The sequence below is a fragment of the Anabrus simplex genome, chromosome 14, assembly GCF_040414725.1.
Source record: "Anabrus simplex isolate iqAnaSimp1 chromosome 14, ASM4041472v1, whole genome shotgun sequence".
Classification (NCBI taxonomy): Eukaryota; Metazoa; Arthropoda; class Insecta; order Orthoptera; family Tettigoniidae; genus Anabrus; species Anabrus simplex.
The window spans coordinates 22,214,475-22,236,086 of record NC_090278.1 but is presented as its reverse complement, the minus strand read 5'-3'; the positions used below and the strand labels follow the sequence as shown (position 1 = coordinate 22,236,086).

The 21,612-nt window shown below is 37.8% G+C and overlaps 1 protein-coding gene across 4 annotated transcripts; it reads left to right on the top strand.

Moving 5' to 3' along the window:
* Nucleotides 1-1,179: 1,179 nt before the first annotated feature.
* Nucleotides 1,180-20,305, top strand: LOC136885724 (uncharacterized). Of its 4 annotated transcripts, none has more exons than XM_067158461.2 (4): nt 1,692-2,457; nt 7,541-7,622; nt 15,389-15,421; nt 17,308-20,305. In XM_067158461.2, the coding sequence occupies exons 1-4, from the start codon at nt 2,045-2,047 to the stop codon at nt 17,320-17,322; spliced, it is 543 nt and encodes a 180-aa protein (XP_067014562.2). In that variant the 5' UTR covers nt 1,692-2,044; the 3' UTR covers nt 17,323-20,305. The 4 variants fall into 4 exon arrangements, 3 of the variants coding, with proteins under 3 accessions (XP_067014562.2, XP_067014561.2, XP_067014560.2); XM_067158460.2 differs by having other exon boundaries at nt 15,389-15,558; XR_011018965.1 differs by lacking the exons at nt 1,692-2,457; nt 17,308-20,305 and adding an exon at nt 1,180-1,454 and having other exon boundaries at nt 15,389-17,281.
* The last annotated feature ends 1,307 nt before the right edge of the window (nt 20,306-21,612 follow it).

Here is a 21,612-nt window from a genome sequence, read left to right as displayed (position 1 = left end):
TGGTCTGATTATTGGAGTAAATAGCAATTGAGGCTTTCACAGTCAGCGTTACAAAACATGTCAGCGTTTTTCGGGCTTGTAGGCCGTGGTCCAGGAGCAAGTGAATGTCCCGACGTTTCACCGAAGACTGCGTTCGCTGCCGAAGTCAGTCGGAACCCTTGACAATGCCGAACGCAGTCTAAGATGAAACGTCGGGACATTCACTCGCTCCTGGATCGAGGCCTACAAGCCCGGAAAACGTTGACATGATTTATTGGAGTAAGTCTTGGCTAGACGATTCTAGCTGGCGTACTGTTCATTTAAAGTTCAGTTCTGAGTCCGCAAGAGTTCCAAAATAACTGTTGTGTCATTTTTTGCCTATCTGTATTGTGTAGTGCAGTAAGACATGTATCAACGAAACGAGTTGATTGAAACTACCTATACGATTATTCTAGGGATCTCGTATCGGCGATAGGTAACTTAAAACATTTCACTTCGAACCTCAGTCAATACGCATTAACGTTCCCTGATCTAAAGGCATATATTATGAAACCATTTTTTACGCACCGAATTAGGTTATATTAACTTGCACAATGGCCACAGACAAATCACCACAAATAGTGCAGATAGTAAAATATCCTACTACATCAACTTCGAATCAAAAATATAATACAACTAAGACAAATTTAAGATGATCGAAACACTATTTCTCATATTATCTGCAATTATCAAGAATGAATTTCATAAAACAAGACTTACCCTCAGTACTCCAGGGCGAAGACACAGATGAATATAGAAAATCAACTTCTGCTTTGCTATAACTATACTTATCTCAGGCTCATACACTACCGTAATATATCAAAAAGACCTTTTTAATTGTCTTTGAAGGAGCTAAATCTAGGGGATTGACATTTCTTTCATTTCACAGCAGTTATGGCGTCAGTTTAAGGTTGGATGCCATCTTGTCGAGTCGTGGCATAAACACAAAGTGAAACACAACAGTACTTTTTGGTTCATTCTCCTGCTTTAATATCTCTTTATATCGCTGAGAACTTGGTAAGACCAAACGACGAAACAATACTCAGAATTTCGCGGATACCCGTAAGAAAATATCTCTTTTAATTGTGTATTCGTTTCGAAGTGGACGCTATGGAAATACACTGAGAGTTCTTTTTTTTTTGTTTTGGGGAGATATTTTGTGGCTGGTTTCGTGGTAATCCTATTAACCAAACAAAAATATATTGTTCTAATTAGCCATGTTAAGGATATTGAGATCAAAATCAGTGGTTTGTAGAGCGATGACTCCATACGTTTTTTATTTCAAATTTCAGAGAATCTCTGCTGTTTGAAATATTTCAAGCGGGTGTAAATCTCTGTTTATAAATGCTCAGATAATACTTTTTTATTACTACAACTGATCAGTCCTGTCCTGCCGTATGAAATATTATCATCATGTAGAAATTCACACAATGTGCGTAAGTTGTTTATAATAATTTTACCCTAGTGTCTGGTACAGAACTCGAGGATAGTTGCTTAGCTTTTCTCGCACATCATGATGTGTGATAACGATCACAATGTTTGTGGGACTTTTTGCACATAAATAGGCGCCACGTCGTTTATCGTCCAAATATTACCTGTTTTTCTTAATTTTTATATTGTATAAATAATAAATAAATAATTAGATATCAATTTTCAGTTATGTAGTACCGGTACTTAAGATTCGTCAGAATCCCACCATAAGTTATTGTGTGGCCAAAATGACAGCATACCAAACAAATTAATGTAATAGCATTCTTTTTAATTTAAATTTAATCATCCTGGTCACACATGAATTCTAAGGGAGATAAAATTCTGAGGCCGACTTCGCATTTGGAGTCAAGTAAGGTTGATTATTTTATACATCCTTATTGAATTAGTTGCTCCTATCTCCATTAAGGAGAACAGTTGTAATGGGGGTAATAATGATCTCTACTATGACAATTTACGTAAGTTACTGAATTGTAAGTAGTTCATATACGACAACTCCCTCCTTTTGTTGAAAATTTATGGGATTACAATTAGTAAAATGCCATCCTGCTTTGTATCGGGATGTCGATCTGGGTATACATCAGTCGACAGAGGTAAACATTTCTTTAGAGTGCCTAGAGAAGAAGGTGATTTCTCTAAATGGGAAAAGGCAATTCCTAAAAGGAACATCCCTTTTTCACACACATCTGCTATTTGCGAGAATCATTTCTCAGAAGAAAATTTTATAAAAGTGGACTCATTTGTAATTGATGGGAAAGATGTTCATATTCCGAGGATAAGATGGAGTTTAAAACCTGGAGCTGTGCCACATATTTTTGAAAACTTATTCTCTACTATCCGTAAGCCTTTACACATCCATTCAAAGGAGATTAGGAAGCAGCTAGTGTCATCAGAAGCAGTTAAATCATTACAGAAGCTGCCCCGAGTTTCACATCATAAACGTCGTCGTAGGTGAGTTCAAGAAGCTTATTCTTTGATACACTTATGTAAATATGAAGAGCATAATACTTTTGGGTAGGCCTACATGTTATTTGTTCCCTAGAGTTTTCTTCTGGTTCTACTTTCCAGTAGGATCTGTGTCATTAAAAACCAAGTCAAGCCGTCATTGCATTTGTCCTCCACATCTCTTACTCTGCGTAGCTGAATCCATTATTTTCCTTGGAAATCTCCTCCATTCATGGTTACACTTTACTGGGTAGTTTGCATTTTTAGAAAGGTGGAAATCTTGCAGAAATTATGTGAATCGATACTTAAAAGACAAGAGAGGAGAGATCCTTTCTTTATGCTTGCCAAGGAACCACCAACTATCCCTAGAAGTATTCTTACTTATATATAGAAAAGTTACAACCGACACTATGCTGAGCTCTAGGATGCAGCCGTTTTCTGTATTCCTAGTGCCTACAGGCCATTTCTGTTATCTCCAGTAGAGCTCGCATTCCACAAAAATAATGAAACTATGGAGGTTGAAAGTGGTGTCATATTCCCTCACGCCCCGAGGTTAGAGCTGCAGAGGGGTCCACAGGCCTATATTTATGATCTTCTGCGACAGTATTGCCTAGCGACAAGATCATCATACTGTTACATAGATAGCGCAACTACATCTGGCACATGCCATGAAATGTCACTCTCAGACTCCACGGTTTCATTATTTTTACAAAATGTGGTAGCAATAGACCACATGTGATGTGAACTCTATTGCATATAGCAAGAACTGCCGGTAGGAGCAGAGGAAATGGATGCTTTTCAGAGATTGACATAGTGTCAGTTTTAAGTTATCCCTGACAGGCATAAAGGTAGGATCTCTCATCTCAACACCAGATACTGTTTCACATAATTACTGCATGATTTTCAATGCAAACAAGCTAGTAAAGTGTAACACTAGTGTCACTTCAATCCGAGGAGTGCTCATTTTGATCACAATGTCTGGCTCTGTGGCTAAATGGTTTGTGTGCTGGCCTTTGGTCACAGGGTTCCCAGCAGGGTCGGGAATTTTAACCATACCGTAATTGGTTAATTTCGCTGGCAGGGGGCTGGGTGTATGTGTTGTCTTCATCATCATTTCATTCTCATCACGATGCACAGGTCGCCTACGGGTGTCAAATCAAAAGACCTGCACCAAGCGAGCCGAACATGTCCTCGGACATTCCCTGCACTTGAAGCCATACACCATTTCATTTCATTTCATTTTTATCACAATAAATACTTTGCTATTTATAAGCTGCGTGCATTAATGGGAGAAATGCACCAACGGGCTGTGGCTGGTGAACATTGAGAGTTCATGTGTGCCACTGCGCAAATATCCTCAGTAGCCTCATCATGTGTAGCAATAGGTGACTAAATAATAACAATGGAATTTCAAAGTGTTTTATGTGATAGCAATTGGCTAATCTCTTTGAAATTTCTAAAATAAGTGGTAATTTATTAAATTTACAAAAAACAGTTCCCAGGATACAGCAACAGTATAGTAACTACTAATCGGTTCTTTAGATAAAAATGTGGTCATATATTAAATTTACAAGATAAACAGTTCCCAGTATATAGCAACTGGTAATCAGTTCATTACATACCCTAGCATTTCACGATAGATGCAACATTATGATTTATGTATTAGTAGGTTTGATAGTGTGATTAATGTTCATGTACTCATTCAACAATGCTGTCTTCAGGAAAATATTTTGGGCCTGTTTATGATACAGTATCGTGTTAACAGGAAATACGTTCTACTAGAATGTAAGGAACCTGGTGTGGAACAGAGAAGTTCCTATTAAATGTAAAGAGAGAATATACAAGTTGTTCTATACCCTTATATAAACGTATGCGTCAGAGACTTGGATTTTGACAGCAAAACATGAGAGTAAAAATCAGAATAGTGAGATGAAGTTCCTGGGGAGTATGGTAGGAAAGACAAGAAGAGACAGAGTAAGAAATGTTGAGGTTAGGAAAGATATAGGTGTAGAAAAATTGAGTGATAGGATGGAGAAGAATAAATTGAGATGGTTTGGACATGTTATGAGGATGTACGAGGGAAGAACAGCAAAACTAGTGTTTGAGGCTAAGATAGAAGGAAGAGGACAAGAATGTGACCCAGAGCAAGATGGATGGATTCTGTCAAGAACAGTATAAGGAAAAGAAGAATAGGCTGGAATACAAGTACTGAAGAGGAGTGGTGGAAGGAGAGGTAACGGTGGGGAAGTGCCATCAACACCCCGACCTGGCAGGAGCTGGACAAGGGGAAATGAAAATGATGATGTTCATGTTAGCATAAACTCTTTCCATCTAGAGAATAAAGCATAAACAAAATCACATGACTTTGACTGCTTCACACTTCTTTTCTTCTTTGTCCGCCCAGAAAACAGTCCTTTTCTAAATTTAAAAATACGAGTTGTTTCTGAAAATTTGATGTTTAAAGTATGAAGTACGTGGAACAATAATATTATTTTCAATCGCATTCAATATTAGTAGAATCTGGTCAATAATTTTAATATTCGATATCTGCTCGTGGAAGTCCCTATTTACCTCTTATTGGTAGCTGTCGGCCGCAAGCAAAACCACACGCGATTGCAGGACCTTGAGTCAATTCATTTCAGTTGGGGGTCAATGGCTGGTGTTGTAAAGCATAAATGAAGGAAACCTCTGAACAGTAGAGAGAAAACTTTAATAATTTTAAGGGAACACGTTCTGACATTTCAGTTGACGATATCGTGAAGTTGAAATCCAAGTTCACCGGAGAGTCTGTTTCGAATTTGTACAGTGCGCGGAAAGAATTTTCTACTATTGGCAGTGTTACTACACCGGGTAAAAACAGGCATGTTAGAAGTGTTTTGGATGTGGAGTGCAATGAATTTGTTCGTTCTGCTGTCCAGAGGAAAGTGCACATGTTTTTAGAAAAAACAATGACCACCTATCATTAATAAAGTGTTATCGGTTGTAAATTCTGATTCTGAACTCCCAGATTTAAAAAAATACTCCCATCAAGCACTACTGAAATAAATAGGTTTCATGTTCAACAGTAGAAATTGAAAAAGCCTCGTAGTTGGTTGGAGGTGATATTATATTGTGGCATAGGCGTTATCTACAGGAGATAAGAGAATTTAGACAACATGGGCAGAAATTATACTATTTCAATGAGATGCGGATTAATGAAGGGCATACAACATCAAAGGCATGGTGAGACACTGCCGTAAAGTCAAAGAAACGGGCATTTCTTTCGGGTTTAGGTACAGGGCTAAAAATCCAACAGGGAGGCGTAAGTGACTGATAGTGTTACACATTGGAAGTGATGACGGTTTTATGAAGGGTGGTGATCTTGCGTTCCGGTCTAAAAAACTGAGACTATCACGATAAAAATGATTGGTGATGAATTTAAATCGTGGGTTGAAAGAATATTACCAAAGCTGATGCCTGGTAGTGTTATGGTGGTAGACAACGCTCCTTATAACAGTGTGAAGTTAGAATGTATCCCATACAAATCCTGGAACAAAGCTGAAGTAATTTCATGGCTGAGAAGTAAAAATGTAACAAGCGTTCCATCTCTCTAATTTATTTATCAGATCTCACTCAAACTGCCTGCATCTTTCTACATTTCAACTGCTAACATTTTCAATATTAAACTGATTATTAAGCTTGTGTATTATCACTAAAAAGCCAGCCTTGCAGTCTCGGGTTAGCGAGTCTACCTCTCACCAGGGTGCCCTGGGTTTGATTCTCAGCCATGTCAGGAATTTTAATATAGATTTGAGGGCTAGTTCGATGCAGTGTTCTCAGAAATTTTTGTCACCTGGTTTGCAGGAATGAGTAGCCTGGAGGGGAATACTATGTAAATAGTATGCTAAAATTTCAATTAATTCCCCTCAGGGCCTTAAAACTAATATCAAACAAGTAAACATTAACTGAAAAATTGAACTATTTTGGTATTATTATCACGAGCAGTACATAACAGAGTATTTTGGACTTCTTGTGTTCTACTGCTCATTCACAATCGTGTAGCACTGGGCTTACCATGCAGTTGCTGTGGAGTGCGAGATAGGTTTATGAATGTGCGGAATTGAGTGCTCGCATGTGATTCCACATTATTCCAAACAATACTTGGACACCACACTACATGATAGTCAAGTTAAATATTTAAACTCCAATGTAATTGAGACAATTTTGCTGATGATCGTCTTTTTCTACTAATTTTCGCACATATGTGGATTTGTTTACGGCTGTATGCCCTTCCTGACACCAACCCTCTGTGTAGGGATGTAATCACTGCTGCGTGTTTCTGTGGTGGTTGATAATGTGATGTGTTGTCTGAATATGAAAAAAAGAGTTTTGGGACATACACAAACACCCAGCCCCCAAGCCAGAAGAATTATTCAAAAGCGATTAAAATCCCTGACCTGGCTGGGAATTGTACCCAGAACCCTTTAACCAAAGGCCTCAATGCTGACCATTCAGCCAATGAGTTGGACAGGCCATTTTACTGATAATAATGAAGATTTATCATTTAAATAAACAGTTTTACAGTGTGTACATTTTGATTTGGAGCATCAAGTGATTCAGGTATGTATGAATACTATGTAACTAGCATTTATCTAGGTTATTTTAGCCAGGAAGCTGAAAAAATGGCAGGTCTTAGGGAGAACACTGTGATGTCCACTGAGGCTGCATGAGATTATGGGGCACTATCTAATGCAGTGATAGTGGCCCTGGTTTGCACAAAGCCATGAATAACAGGTGAAAGGAACATGCATCACCTCAGTATCTTCAGGCTTAGCAGTGGTCACCTGATAGACCACAGAGTTTATTTCTTTTATTCTAGTTAGTGACTGGTATTTAAAAAATAAAATGGCAGTTTATTTAAATAATACAACAGTTTGATTAAAGTCAGTATTGAACCTTTCCCTCTTCCTGCCTTGAATAAGGATATGACTCCATATTTTCCCCTCATAAAATGATACGTTGCCATCCCCAGCTGCTATCAGAGTGGGCTATTTAATTGCATACAAAAGATGTATTTTTCTCCCCTCATCATTGCTCTTTATTTTTGCAGGTCTTCAAGAAAGATGGAGGATCCTCACTTCATCAAGTGTGATCCTGGATGGTTACCAGATACTGACAGTTCCTGCGATTATGTGAGTCATCGTTCTTCATACAGCCATCAGTAAACTTCATAAAGCTAAGTTTGTAACTTTTTTTTTTAATTTGGCGGATTTTAGTGCAAGAAATATTACTTCTTCAGATCCCCAATTTATTTTATATTGCTAATTATCCTGATACTTTTCTTTTTGTCTGGCTCCTTCGATGGATGGTCAGTGTACGTGACCTTAGGATCAGAGAGCTGTGGGTTTGATGCTAGGATGGACAATTTAACTGCATACTGTTAATTGCTCTGGCATGGGAACTTGGAGTTTGTATTAGTCTTAACCCATCCAAGTCACAGTAAATGGCCAAATTGTTTACTATAGAATCTGATTTAATTCCCCCGCCCATAGTTTGAGAGTACCTGTCACACAGAAACATGCATAAAATAAAAACTAATGCAGATAATTCACTAAAATTTCACATTCATGCCATTGAAGGTGATGGACGATACCCATTCCTTGTGATTGTGAATACCAAGTTTCAATACGGACATGAAACTGATAGATTACAACATTGAAGGTTATGACATACATTCTTCATTCTGTAATCGATTGCTGACTGTGGTACAAACGTTCCATTTGAAATAATTTCAAAAAGAGCAGAGCAGCTGTATACTCCAAAAACATAGCAATTTCAGATGGTGGGAAGACTATACATTTTTGTAAGTATTGTAGGTAATTAAAAGAAATAAGTTTCATAATGATAGATCCATATTGAACTGTGATTACAATAGAGTAAATTAATATATTAATTTACTCTATTGTATTGTAGGTAATTCTGAAACACCACTGTGTTTCTCCAATCACAATGTTTCTTTTTTTTTCATCGGCCGTCCACGTTTGGAAGAACCCAGCGCGCACTTCACTGTCACTTTCTTCAATGTTCTGCTCACTCCAATACCTTTCACTGTTGCTAACACTATCCTGAAACCTTGGTTCATTTTCCAAAACCACATTATTACCATAAATGCAGTCTAAAACAATGTCTACAAGCGTTTTCATTCTCTCGTAGTCATTGACTCAGGTCCGGTTCTACTGCACAATGAACACTGAATACCGATAAAAATAAACGGTTGATAAATAGTCCCAGTGTCACACAGAAATACAGACAGCATTGTTTACCAACAGTACATGCCTCTAGTTCCTTACAGCATGTACTGTTCGAAATCTAATATACTAAGGTAAGCGAGGCAGTGCATCATTGCGAGGTGAGCTTGTCGTTTGATTCATATGCCAAAACACCACACACAACTACCGTTCATCACGTGACACGAATGGGTTAATACAGGGATGGCGAACCTATGCCATGCGTGTTACTAGGTGACACGCGAACACAATTTTCGTGGCATGCCACATGAAGTTTTTATATACATCTTTTACTAGAGACTATACATATTTCGTGCATTGACCGAGCTCGATAGCTGCAGTCGGTTAAGTGCGGCCAGTGTCCAGTAATCGGGAGATAGTGGGTTTGAACCCCACTGTCGGCAGCCCTGAAGATGGTTTTCCATGGTTTCCCATTTTCACACCAGGCAAATGCCGGGGCTGTACCTTAATTAAGGCCATGGCCGCTTCCTTCCAATTCCTAGGCCTGTCCTATCCCATCGTCGCCATAAGACATATCTGTGTCGGTGCGACGTAAAGCAAAAAAAAATATTGTGCATCGTATAGTCATAGTGTTTTACGCATAACAATTAAATATAGAGAATCTGGCCGTCAGTCAGTGAGTGAATGAAGTTTGACTTGCGTGAAGTAGCCAGTAGCGGGTAATTATTCTTTGTGTATAAATGTTTATTGAATGTTGTTTTTATATGGACCTCACAAACGTGTATTCGGTGCCAAAAAAAAAAAAACATCAACAGAAACTTAACAATGGTAGTGACCAGATTTTTCAAGAATAGTGGACAACGAAATTCGGAGTGATAGAAAGAAGCAATAAAGTTTTGTCTTCCCTGTGTTCGAAAACACTTGTATCCCATACATTTAATGTTAAGCGCCATTTTGAAACGAATCATTCAAATGTTTGTTATGTGCCATATGAAGAAAGAAGAGAGCTCATTTCACAAAAAATCGAACAATACACAAAACAAACTACTTGTTTTTTATCATCTTTCAAGCCAAGGAATAATATAAAGAGACTTTCTTATTGACGTCCGACATATTATTTGAAGACTTTTCTAGCAAACAACAAATAATTAACAGAATGAAATAAATGCCAGCCAGCAGAAATACTGTCAAGCGTAGAATAATAAGGATAAGTGAAGATGTTTCGGAGCAATTGGAAGCTGATTCAGATGTCTCTTAGATGTATTCAGTATTGCTTGATGAAAGCACGTATGTGACGTATGTGACTTAGCGAGCAAGGATAGCTGTTTTTGTCCGATTCTCTTGTTGAAATGTGGTGAGGAAGGAATTACTTACAGGGAAAGATATAATGAACAAAGTAAAGCAAGAACTTGTATAAAAAACAGAGTTTGACTTAAAGAATATTGTATCTGGGATAACTGATGGTGGGTATTCAAAATGGGTTTGTGAAATTTCTTAAAGAAAAATTTAAAACACCCTATTTTAAAGTTTCATGGTATGTTACACCAGGAAGCCGTATGTGCGAAAGAGGTATGCAGTCATGTGAAAGTGTGCTCTCGGGGTAACCAAAATTGTGAACTTCATATGTGCACATGCTCTAAATAATCGCTAGTTCTCGAAAATGTACACGAAGTGGAATCTCACTATGGTGTACTTGTAATGTACAATAATGTTCGCTTGCTGAGTCGTACTTCAGAGGATTGTCAAGCTTTTGGATGAAATTAATTTCTTCATGATAGAAAAACAGGAAGAACTCCCAGAACACACGGGCCCTATTTGGCTGTGTGTTTGAATGTTTCTCCGTAATTTTACAGTATTATACAATGATATAAATAAGGAACTGCAAGGAAAGGGGTGTGCTGCAGATAGATTGTTTGAGATCATAAAATCTTTCCGGAGAGGGATTTTGAAACAAAGACATTTAAGTACTTTCCTATACTTAAGGTAAAAGTTTAATTGATGTCAAATTTTTCAGGTCAATTAACTTTTGAAGATACAAAAAATATTAGTAAGAAGTATGTGGACATCTCAAAAAATTCAAAACAAATAATTTCCAAGAGATTTTTCCAATTTTGACATTTGGAGAAAACATACGTATTTTGGTGGTTTCTCTTCCGATATCCTGATGTCAGTTCAGCTACTGAACTCCTTTCTATTGTTGATCACATTTGCCGTATGTCTCATTTCGTCTGCATCCCTCTTGACCTGTTCATGAATGACATTAATGTAAATTTTTTATTGATCATTTAGAAATACTGTAAAGTTCATTGAATTTCAATAAAGCAGTACATCGGTGAACAAATTCGTACAACTTGGTGAAGCATTGGTGAAAATCGAGTGTGTTGTTGATGGTGAATACTCTCTCGAGAAGCAAGAGAACTTAATACTTGAACATTGGAACAGCCTCCCATAAACGTTTTCGGCCATGAAAAAACATGTTACAGCGCTACTTACTTTGTTTGATTCCCGTACGCCTGTGAGCAGCTACTTTCTACAATGAACTTTGTGAAGTCGTGCTTCTTGTGTGATGGTGAACCTAATATAAATGACATGGCTATTAAGATTCGGAGAAAAGTTTCACGCTAAATCTGAGAACAATATTTCACTTAAATTCCATTGGCAATGTTAGTATTTTTATTGTTATATCTAATAATATGTAATGACGAAGTGTGTTACAATGGAAGCTTATTATTCTCAAAACTTACGTACATTGATACATTGATACGTACTTGATACATTTGCAAAATACGACCATGGAACATGCAATCAAATCTATTTACAAGATATAGTAAATAAATAAATAAATAAATGAATACATTAATAACATATTATGGAGCATAATTGGGAATTAGGAAAGGAAGTTGGGGAGGTGGGGTATCCAGTCCGTCAAGGAAAATAACATGTGGCATGGTAAACAGTTGAGAATAATAAACCAAGCTTAAAATGGCACACTAGCAGGAAAAGGTTCGCCATCCCTGGGTTAATACATACCTCTTCATCTACAGTTCATACAACTCACCACTCCACCACCACCACCACCACAAAAATCACAATAGGGTATAGATCCCTCTGCATATGATATGCCTCAGGAAGTGCATCCAGCTGTAAAACTGAGACAAATGCACATTGAGTGCCATCGGTAATAAATTATGTAAAATGCCAGGAAGAAGAAGAAGAATGATCTTACCTTTTTTTCGTGTTAAACAAAACAGAAACGAAACACATCATATTCATGAAGAAAGTCATTTTAAAAATCAAATCATGTAAGTCTTTAAGAGTTGCAGATGGTAGCCCACTTATTGAAGGCAGTACAGGGCAGCATAGTCCAGAAATTGGTGAGGTGTGGGAAAGAATGGTGCAAAGTATGTTGGACGCAGTGCAGGCACAGCAGAGGAGAGGGCAGGCAGGGGCTCTGCTCCCTTTGTGCTAGACACAGCCGATGTACAAACAAGGAATTATGAGAAAGGAAAGAATAAAAAATTAGGACATCATGAAGGAGACCAGATTGGAAAAGTTTTATGATAGAATGGAGAGGGTTAAACTATTGTGATTTTGACATGTTAGGAGGATGAAGGCCCAGAAGCAGAGAGAACAAGAGGGAGACTCAGACTAAGGTGGTTGAAAATGATTCGGGAATATATAAACTTACATGCTTTGAGTGCAAGAATACATACATAGGACAATCTGACTGCAATTTTTAAGTAAGATATTTAGAACATGTGAATGCTGAAAAATATAGAAGATTGTCAGCTATGGGAACACACATGACCACCACAGGTCATAAATTTACCAACATAGAACAAGACCTCACCATCATAAAATAAAAGGGCAACTTAATGAACACACATGAAGATCTATACATTCATCTAGACCAACTTGTGAAGAAAAATGATAACCTTAATGAGGCTATAGAATATAAAAACCCTTTATATGATCAAATTCTGGTATATTTGAAAATGCTCGAAAAAGATCATGAAAAAAGAATTGGAATCTCTCCACCTCCAGATAGCCCTACGACGTGTTCCTCCTCCTTGGAAGCAAAAGGTAACAACAAGGAAGTTAATGGCACAACAATATCCCCCGCTCCTCCACCTCCTCAAATATGTGAACAAAAAAGAATGCATCACTACTACACCAGACACAATACCGTAAAAAAGACAGGAGATACTGTTCCAGAGGATAGCAGGTTTAAAAAGAATTGACAACTAGGAATTAGTGATATTTTCCTCTACAGTAGTGATAGGAGCCACATTATGAAACCTAGATTTGTTCATTTCGACAATTACTAAAAAATGTATAATTTTTAAGTTATAAATTGGCTGGGTTTTTTTTTTACACAAACTTTTTAAGAAAAGAATATTCATCAGAACATATTCTCTATGGACTATTGTAGAAGTGTTTCCTTGACAACTGCTTTCAATTGTAGAAGGAATTTATATAATTTCTCTTGAGTATTTTTTTAATGTTCTCATTTAATCTTCTTATGCTAATTTTAAGGACACTTTCTCTCACAGCATCAATACTTTGTCAATATATATGAATTTTTCACCTTAACAGAGTTATGTGGCTGAAGATGTTAATAATATATGAAACATGTACCACTTTTAACCAATAAGTTGCCTCAAGGAACTGATGTATCAACAAGGTGGAAATAAAAAATAGTTGTGAAAGAATAGCAGTGGCATGCAGTGAAAATGTTCATTATCCCAGCTGAAGAAAAAAAGAAAAGCAAGCAATCAGGGCCTCACCACATTACAATTTCAAAATTGGTATTCACAGCAGCACCATAACGTAAGCTACAACAGATTTTAAGCCATGTACTTACAGTTTCACCCAATGATGCATTGTAGTCGTAAAGTCACGGTTTTCACAGAAATGTACTGCGACTTAGATTTTAAACTTAAAATCCTAACCTAACCAGTGAGCATAACTTAGACAATATTTACAGTTTTACTCTTGTTTTAGTTTGTGTTGCATATTTTAATGTGTTGTTTTAACGTCTAATGTAAATTATGTATATATATCTGTACTACCAGGCAATGCCTTATTCCTTTTTCGCCTGTATTTTCTTTTATTTGATTAGAAAATAAGGCATTGCGAATTAGATCCACTGATTGTTTTGATCTTGTACTCATTTTTTTCATTACCATTTTTTAGCTCTAATCAGTGGATACATTTTAAAATTTTAACTATCATAGATCATGTCGTCCATCTCATTCCATTAAGGGCCGATGACCTTCGATGTTAGGCCCCTTAAAACAACAAGCACCATTATCATCATCAACAGTTTTACTCGCTTACTGAGTGCAGGTACAGTAAAAGTATTCCTTACAACGTATAACACTGTTATATTCTTGAAGAGTGCCCTAGAACAGGCAGAAACTTCACCCATAACACAACAACAAAATACAGAATTCTTGTACTTTGTGTTCGATCTGTGTTCATGCTCGGCAATCTGAATATTTTCCTGAGGGTATTGAAAAATATTCTCCACATGTGTCGTCAATGAATAATCCCAAAAATTTTATTATACATGCTGAAATTTAAAAATAAGATATATACTTTAATTACAATTGATTTCATAAAATAGCTCTATTTTTATTAGCAAGACAGTGTGCAATTGGCTATACAGTTAACATATCAATATTTTTCTTGTAGGCTCTGATGCATGGCACTGAGCATTTCGAGTATTAACTACTACAACTCACATACGTTACCCAAGCTAGCTGGCCTGTTTCCGTAAGACACTGTGAATCTCAAGAGTAGTCCATACTCGCCCTCAGGACAAGGAGGCTTAAAGTGCATGCGTCAACATGACGACTTAAATTTCGCTGGGGTAGCTCTCTTTTGCGCCAGCAAAGAAATCCAGCTTGCTGGAGAGACGTGGACTACTGTAGAGCGAGCAGATTGTCGAAACAGCTATACTTGGCTTGACTGCTTGCAGATTTTTAGACTTGACAAGAAGCGTTTTAAAGAAACATAAGACGATGTGCAAGTGGCTACTGCTATCATATTGTCCCAGCTGCACTGCGTTAGATGGGGTTCAGTGTATGCCACAAAAGAATAGTACAATTAAAAATGGCCTGGATTGGAACAAGTAATAGAGGAACAATCGTGGTCTGATAGAGGAAGATGGAAAGGTGTCATGGAGCTAGATATGGGAAATGATGATGACGATGATGATGATTATGATATGTTTTTGATCGGTAATATCACCTGAGGAATTGTTTAGGAAATCACATCTGCTTTCTCCGTACAATATTCATTTTGTAAGAGAATGAGGTGAGATGATCATTCCTCCTACTTGCACTGTGATGGCAGCAAATTGTGAGGAAATGTAATTCTCTACTCCCATCTACCCAAAGGTCCTGACTTCAGTTTCTTTGAGTCTGGCCGAAAGACTGTCATACGTGTCGCTTTTGCCAGCAATGCTTTTAATGACAAGCATTGTATACTGTTTGCATGGAATGCTAAAGCACCCAGTTGTCTCGGGTAAACAGACGTTAGCTAATATTTGTTGAAATTCATATCGAATCAAATTGGATGGAATTCTGTGCATACAGAGGTGTAGGTGAACAATACTTGCACAATAAAGAATAAATAATAGTTAATGACTGTGTTGTTTATTTAAATTGAAGCCTTAATAACATAAAAATTCTGTGTATTTTCAGATATCAAATCTGATGTTTTCCAGTGGTGACCAGGTAGGCATTAAGTTTGAACTTGGTGATGTGAAGGTAGAAGAAGAAGAATATGCTGAACCAAGTCATGTACCATTTAGTGTGAAGGTGAAAGAAGAATGTGTAGAAATGGTCAAAGAGGAATTTGAAATTATTTGAAAGTAAATAAGAACTGATTTATTATGGTTCTTCGTGATAGCTCAATTGCTTTAATTTTATATCATATTTGATTGGTATAATCATACTCCCTCCCTCCAGTCGAAAGATATGGTGGCAAATGATTTCTGGTTGCATAGCTTTTACCATACTTTCCATTGCTTCATCAGAAACTTTGTAATCACCTCCTTCAGCTGGCCGATCCACCTTGTTGGAGCTCTTCCTTGCAGCCTGCCCACCGGGCGAGTTGGCCGTGCGCGTAGAGACGCGCGGCTGTGAGCTTGCATCAGGGAGATAGTAGGTTCGAATCCCACTATCGGCAGCCCTGAAAATTGTTTTCTGTGGTTTCCCAATTTCACACCAGGCAAATGCTGGGGCTGTACCTTAATTAAGGCCACGGCCGCTTCCTTCCAACTCCTAAGCCTTTCCTATCCCATCGTCGCCATAAGACCTATCTGTGTCGGTGCGACGTAAAGCCCCTAGCAAAAAAAAAAAAAGCAACCTGCTCTCCATTATCGGCTTCTCCTAGTTGAAATGTGATCTACGTATCTGAATTAGTCCTCACTGATCTTATACTTGAGCATGTCCTTGATCTTGAGCTCTGGTGCTCGCTCCTGGATACTCGTAGAACTTGATGGAACACCCATTTTTCCATCACTTTATCCATGTTTCAGCTGCATATGTAGCGATTGAGACTGGGCACTAACAAGGAGAGGCCAGGCCCTGCAGCCAACCGATTTCAATGAGCTTCAGTATACCTGCAGGGGGACATTCAACAGTAACTTGTGTATAAGGGTTTAGGTCAGTATGCTTTCGGTTTTGAAAAAAGAAAAGATGTCATATGTCATGATGCAGGATCCACTTTGGACCAACTGGAAGTTTTAGAACACTAAAAGGTGAACAACTTTTAATTAAACATGTCAAGTCTGTAACGTAATAATTACCGAATAACTTATGAATCCCTGATTCATGACATTTGTCCTCAATATTTTTTTAAAACAAAAACAAACAAAAACATGAGTTAATGTTGAGTGTCCCCCAACAGGTACAATGAAGCTTATTGAAATCTGTTGGCCTTTCCTTGTAAGATCAACAAATCTGTCTAGCACCTTGAAGTTGCTAGTTGTCTCAGGTATGGCAAGTTGTTAGTTGCCCTGTCCATGTTCATGACCTTTGCCTTTCCAATGTCAGCCAGTCCGTGATGACCTCCATCTCCCTGGTTGGTGATGATATCATGAGGGTATGGTTTTCCATACTTCAGGTTGCTGATAATCTTTCCCCCCAAATTGACAGCATCTTTCCTAGTATTTTGCATCTTCCCCATAAAGTGTTCTGAGTAGATGTTATAGAGCAGAGGCAGTAGGATGCACCTCTGATGCCAGCCCCAGTCTTGAATGGTCCTAAGAGAGCATCCTTGACATGAACATAGAAAGTGTTGTTGCCAAAAAGTGCCTTGAGTAGATTTATGAGGTGATTTGGAGTTCCTATAATGCTGCAATATATCCCAGATTGGATTCCATCTCACTGTTTGTAAGCAAATCCAAAATCCTGTCTATAAACCATATAATCTTCACAGTTTTGAGGAATGCAGGAGAGTCCTGACCTTGAGACAGTGCATGTTGTTTACGGGGCAGAGAAGAAGAGGTACACTAAAATAAAAAATAACAATAAATTCGCCTCAAGCCTTGTTATTTTTTAGGAAATAGGAAACTGATAAGTTACATTTCAAATGGCATATATATTCTGTGTTGCAGTACAGACTGTATTGACATTGAACCTCTGTGTGTACCATGGAAATTAGCATCATTTAAACCCACTCTTCTGAACTGGTACTGCCTGTGCTAATATATTCTAAACCTGGTATGAATTAACTTAAAAAATATTACCTGGAAAGTGCGTGTTTTACATGTGCCGCTGGATAATAATTCTGGACTGCTGTTATGTAATTTTAGCATGCGCAGTTGGTACTTCATCTCATGTCCCAATTACGCTCACTCGCCCTGCACAGCAAGAGGAATGTAGGTCATTAGTAAGATTTCTGTGAAGAATGGAAGTGGACGTGAAGTAACCGTTCGTAGTATCCAAAAATTGCGGCCACAATGAAGAAAACACAGCAGTGGTGGATATTTCATCTGCCTTAATCAAGTGTTAATGTATTCAAGGAGTGGTGTGTGTAAACTTGGTGGGAAATGTTTTAGAAGCTGCTATTTGGTAGTGGATATATGGGTATACTTCCTCACAATTTCAGCTTAAGTGAGTTGCTATTCAAAGACTATTGTGAACTATTGATAATATGCCTTGGTGTTTAGAACTTGTCTCTTATCATTATTGATATTACTCTCTAATTTTTAGGAATGTTTCCCTAAGCTATGACTGGTTTTATACATATTTTAAGTTCACTTGCTGTTGTCACGACCTGACACCAATGAACTTTGCATTACTGTTCTTAAAATTTCTAGTGATAATTATTTGAAAATCTTCTCTTGTCAAAGTTAATTATCATTATCTGTTTAATTTCTACATTTTATGTGATTGTACTACCTTTTCACTTAAATTTACTCTATAATGTAATGCATTTAGTGATTACCTCATAATTTCTTCTAATTACAAGAGCTCTGATTTTTGTTGATTGTCGGTTTTTTCCTAAGAAATCCTATTTCAGTCTAGTATTTAGAAGGATGAGAGTTCACCAGTTCAGTCCTTTTCTTGGTACTATTAAATGTCCCAATTTATATAAACTTTCCTGAGCGAACACGGATATACCTGGTGTTGATCTTACATCCACGAGTGCAGAATATATATATCCAGATATAGCTCTTATTCAAAACTGGTGCTGATTTTCGCTGTAATAGTTAATGTTAGGCTCAGGAGACGTCAGTGCCATGCAGACACAGGTTTGGTAGTTAACATATAACCACTAGAGACCTCTGTGACTTCACAAATATCAGAATTGATTCAGATGCACACACATGATATTGTGTAGGTGTTAGTGTGTGTTCGTATTTCTGGTGTTTATTTAATGATTTTTGTATAATGTCCAGGGCTACAGACTGATGAGGAAATAGTATTGGCTTTGGATGTGAGTGACAGTTATATTTTTTATATCAGTTTTTGCGGCATCTGATGGCATCAGTGACTCAAGAGTGGAGAGATATGTCCAATATGGACCCAGGGCCTAGTTATAGAGTATAAATCATGGTTCAGTTCTTCTGTATAGTTTTGATCGAGTATTCTGAGCTATTTTTCAGTGATTAATTGATAAATAACATTTGAGAAGAAAACTGTCTCCAAGGTGACATAAAAAAAAAAAAGAATACTCCCCTCACACAGTCACACAGAAGACAAGGTTAAACTAAGGGAAACATTCTCTAAGTCAGCCATAAAAACTCTGTTAGGAGTTGTGATGAACACCCCTCAAGGATATTGCTGAATGTTTCTTTAAGACATCGTTTAGTAAAGTGCCATTCTTAATGGACGTATTTCCCCGTGATTAATTGTTACTCCTATTTTGGAATCTACATTTCTCACACTCTCCTCAAAATCAAGATCATCCCAGAAAAATTTAATAAGTAGAGCAGGTCATCAATAAAATCAAGGAAAAAATATATGCTTCATTATACCCCCAGTGAAAAGATTTCTGTTGCCGAGAGTACAATATCCTTCAAGGGGAGAGTTTCATTGAAGATTTACAACCCGAGGCAGCCCACAGAAATTTGACTTAAAATGTCTGTTCTGCCTGACAGTAGTAATGGGTATGCATGCTATTTCAGACCATACGCTGGTAAACAGGAAACAAGTTCAGACCTTCTAAAAACTACTCAAATTGTTACTGCTCTACCGCTCTTGCTTCTTCTCTCACCAAAGATCCCCAGAATCTTCCTTCTGGCTGTCAAGTATATATTGACAGGTAATATATGTCACCAGAGTTTGCCGACCAACTTCTTCCATATAGTAACGGCAGATACAGTCAAATCAGCCTGTAACGACATGCCAAATTAGCTGCAAAAGAAAAATCTAAGCAAAATGAAACAAGAGGACATAATTTCTGTTTGGAAAGATTCTAAACTTGCTCTGGCATGGAAAGATAAAAGGATGGTTTTCTTGTTGAGCACTAGCCACAAATCAAAGACAGATGTTACATCAGTTCCCTCCAAATACCCAAACAAGTCACCAATAGACAACAACACTCTCTCAAACACTTGTTTGTAATTACAGAGCTCAATAGCTGCAGTCACGTAAGTGCGGCCAGTATCCAATAATCGGGAGATAGTGGGTTCGAGCCCCACTGTTGGCAGCCCTGAAGATGTTTTTCAGTGGTTTCCCATTTTCACACCAGGCAAATGCCGGGGCTGTACCTTAAGTAAGGCTACGGCTGCTTCCTTCCAATTGCTAGGCTTTTCCTATCCCATAAGACCTATCTGTGTCGGTGCGACGTAAAGCAAAATAGCCAAAAAATAAAATGTTTTTAATTACAAGTAATGAATTTCTTGAACTTGTTTGTAAACAGAAGTAACAATCTAGCATGGTAAATCTGTAGTCATCACAAATGTCACAGAAAGTTCAGGCAACAACTTGTTTAGTCACTGTTGCTTGAACAGGTGACCTCCATGCAAAAAAGAAGGCTATTCTCTAAGGGGAAGGCCCTCTCTTCATCCCCCAGAAGAATGGACTGAATGGACTATCTCACCTTATGGCTAGAAGATAGAAAGGTTCCATAGCTTGTATCATGTGTGTGTGTATCTTATAAATAAAGTTGTTCGTGTCTGTTTGTCTGTTTGTTTGTTCCACCATCATGTCGAAACGGCTGGATAGATCTCAACTAAACTTCATATTTAGAGTATACTTACCCCAGGGAAGGTTTCGATATGCATATCATTTTAAAATCTTTGAAAAATTGCGAGTTTTATAGGAAAACCACAATGGTTTTCCTCCATTTTCTCTTATACTATTATAGGCAAAATATCGAATTTGTCGTATAAGGACGAGACAAAGCTCAATTTAATCATCTTGACGCAAAGAACAAAACTCGGTAAGCCCTATGGGCCCGAAAACCATGTTTTAAGGCCCTAAAACCAACCGTTACGGAGATATTGGCACCACACTACCCCTGCTCCTTTGGGCGGGGATGGAAAGGGGGTGAAGTACGAGTATAAAAATCTTATTATATATAGAAATGGAAGTGTGTGTGTAAATGACACCTCTCCTCCTAAACCACTGGAGCAATTTCAACCAAACTTGGTACACGTATTACTTACTATTGGGAGACAATCACTGTGGGGGTTAAGCCATCCATAGCGCCCTTAAGAGAGAGGGTCAGGGGGGGGGATAGTTACAATAATAATTGAGAATAGTGTTGAATTCATAGTTTTCAGGGCCGCTGAGTTGAAAAGTAATACTCTAGAATTTTTTAAAGTCCAGTCCCCTTTTAGGTGGGGAGCAAAGGGGGGCTGAGATATAGAAATAATTAAAACAGTATCGAATCCATAGATTTCAGGGTCTCTGAGATGAATAGTATTACTCCAGATTTTTTGCAAGTCCAAGTGGAGAGCGAAGGGGGTGAGATATAAAATTAATCGAAAAACTACATATAAAAATATTATCTTCTTCTTACTATATATAAAAACTGATGTGTGTGGGTGTGTAAATGACACATCTCCTCCTAAACCACTGGAGCAATTTCACCAAACTTGGTACACTTATCAATTAGTATCAGGAGACAAACCGCGTGAGGGTAAGACACCCCTAGCACCCTTATGGGCAGGGGGCGAGGGGGGTGGTATAAAAATAATCTAGAATATTATCAAATCCATAGTTTTCGTGGTAACTGAAATAATTAGTGACACTCCGAATTTTTTAAAATTCATGTTCAGCCCCCTTTGGGGTGTGGGTGAGGGGGGGGGGGGTGAGATATAAAAATAATCGAAAACAGCGTTGAATCTACAGTTTTCTGGGTCACTGAGATGAATGGTGACAATCCAGATTTTATATCTCTTAGTGGTGGAGAGCGGGAGGGTGACAGTCTCACTGACAGTTGAAATCCTGTACATCGTATCTATAGT

Excerpts from the sequence above, each read along its gene's own strand:
- LOC136885724 (XM_067158460.2), top strand. The coding sequence starts at position 2,045 with ATGCCATCCTGCTTTGTATCGGGATGTCGATCTGGGTATACATCAGTC. Across the intron at positions 2,458-7,540 it reads CATCATAAACGTCGTCGTAG|GTCTTCAAGAAAGATGGAGG; the intron begins GTGAGTTCAAGA and ends TTATTTTTGCAG. Across the intron at positions 7,623-15,388 it reads CTGACAGTTCCTGCGATTAT|ATATCAAATCTGATGTTTTC; the intron begins GTGAGTCATCGT and ends GTGTATTTTCAG.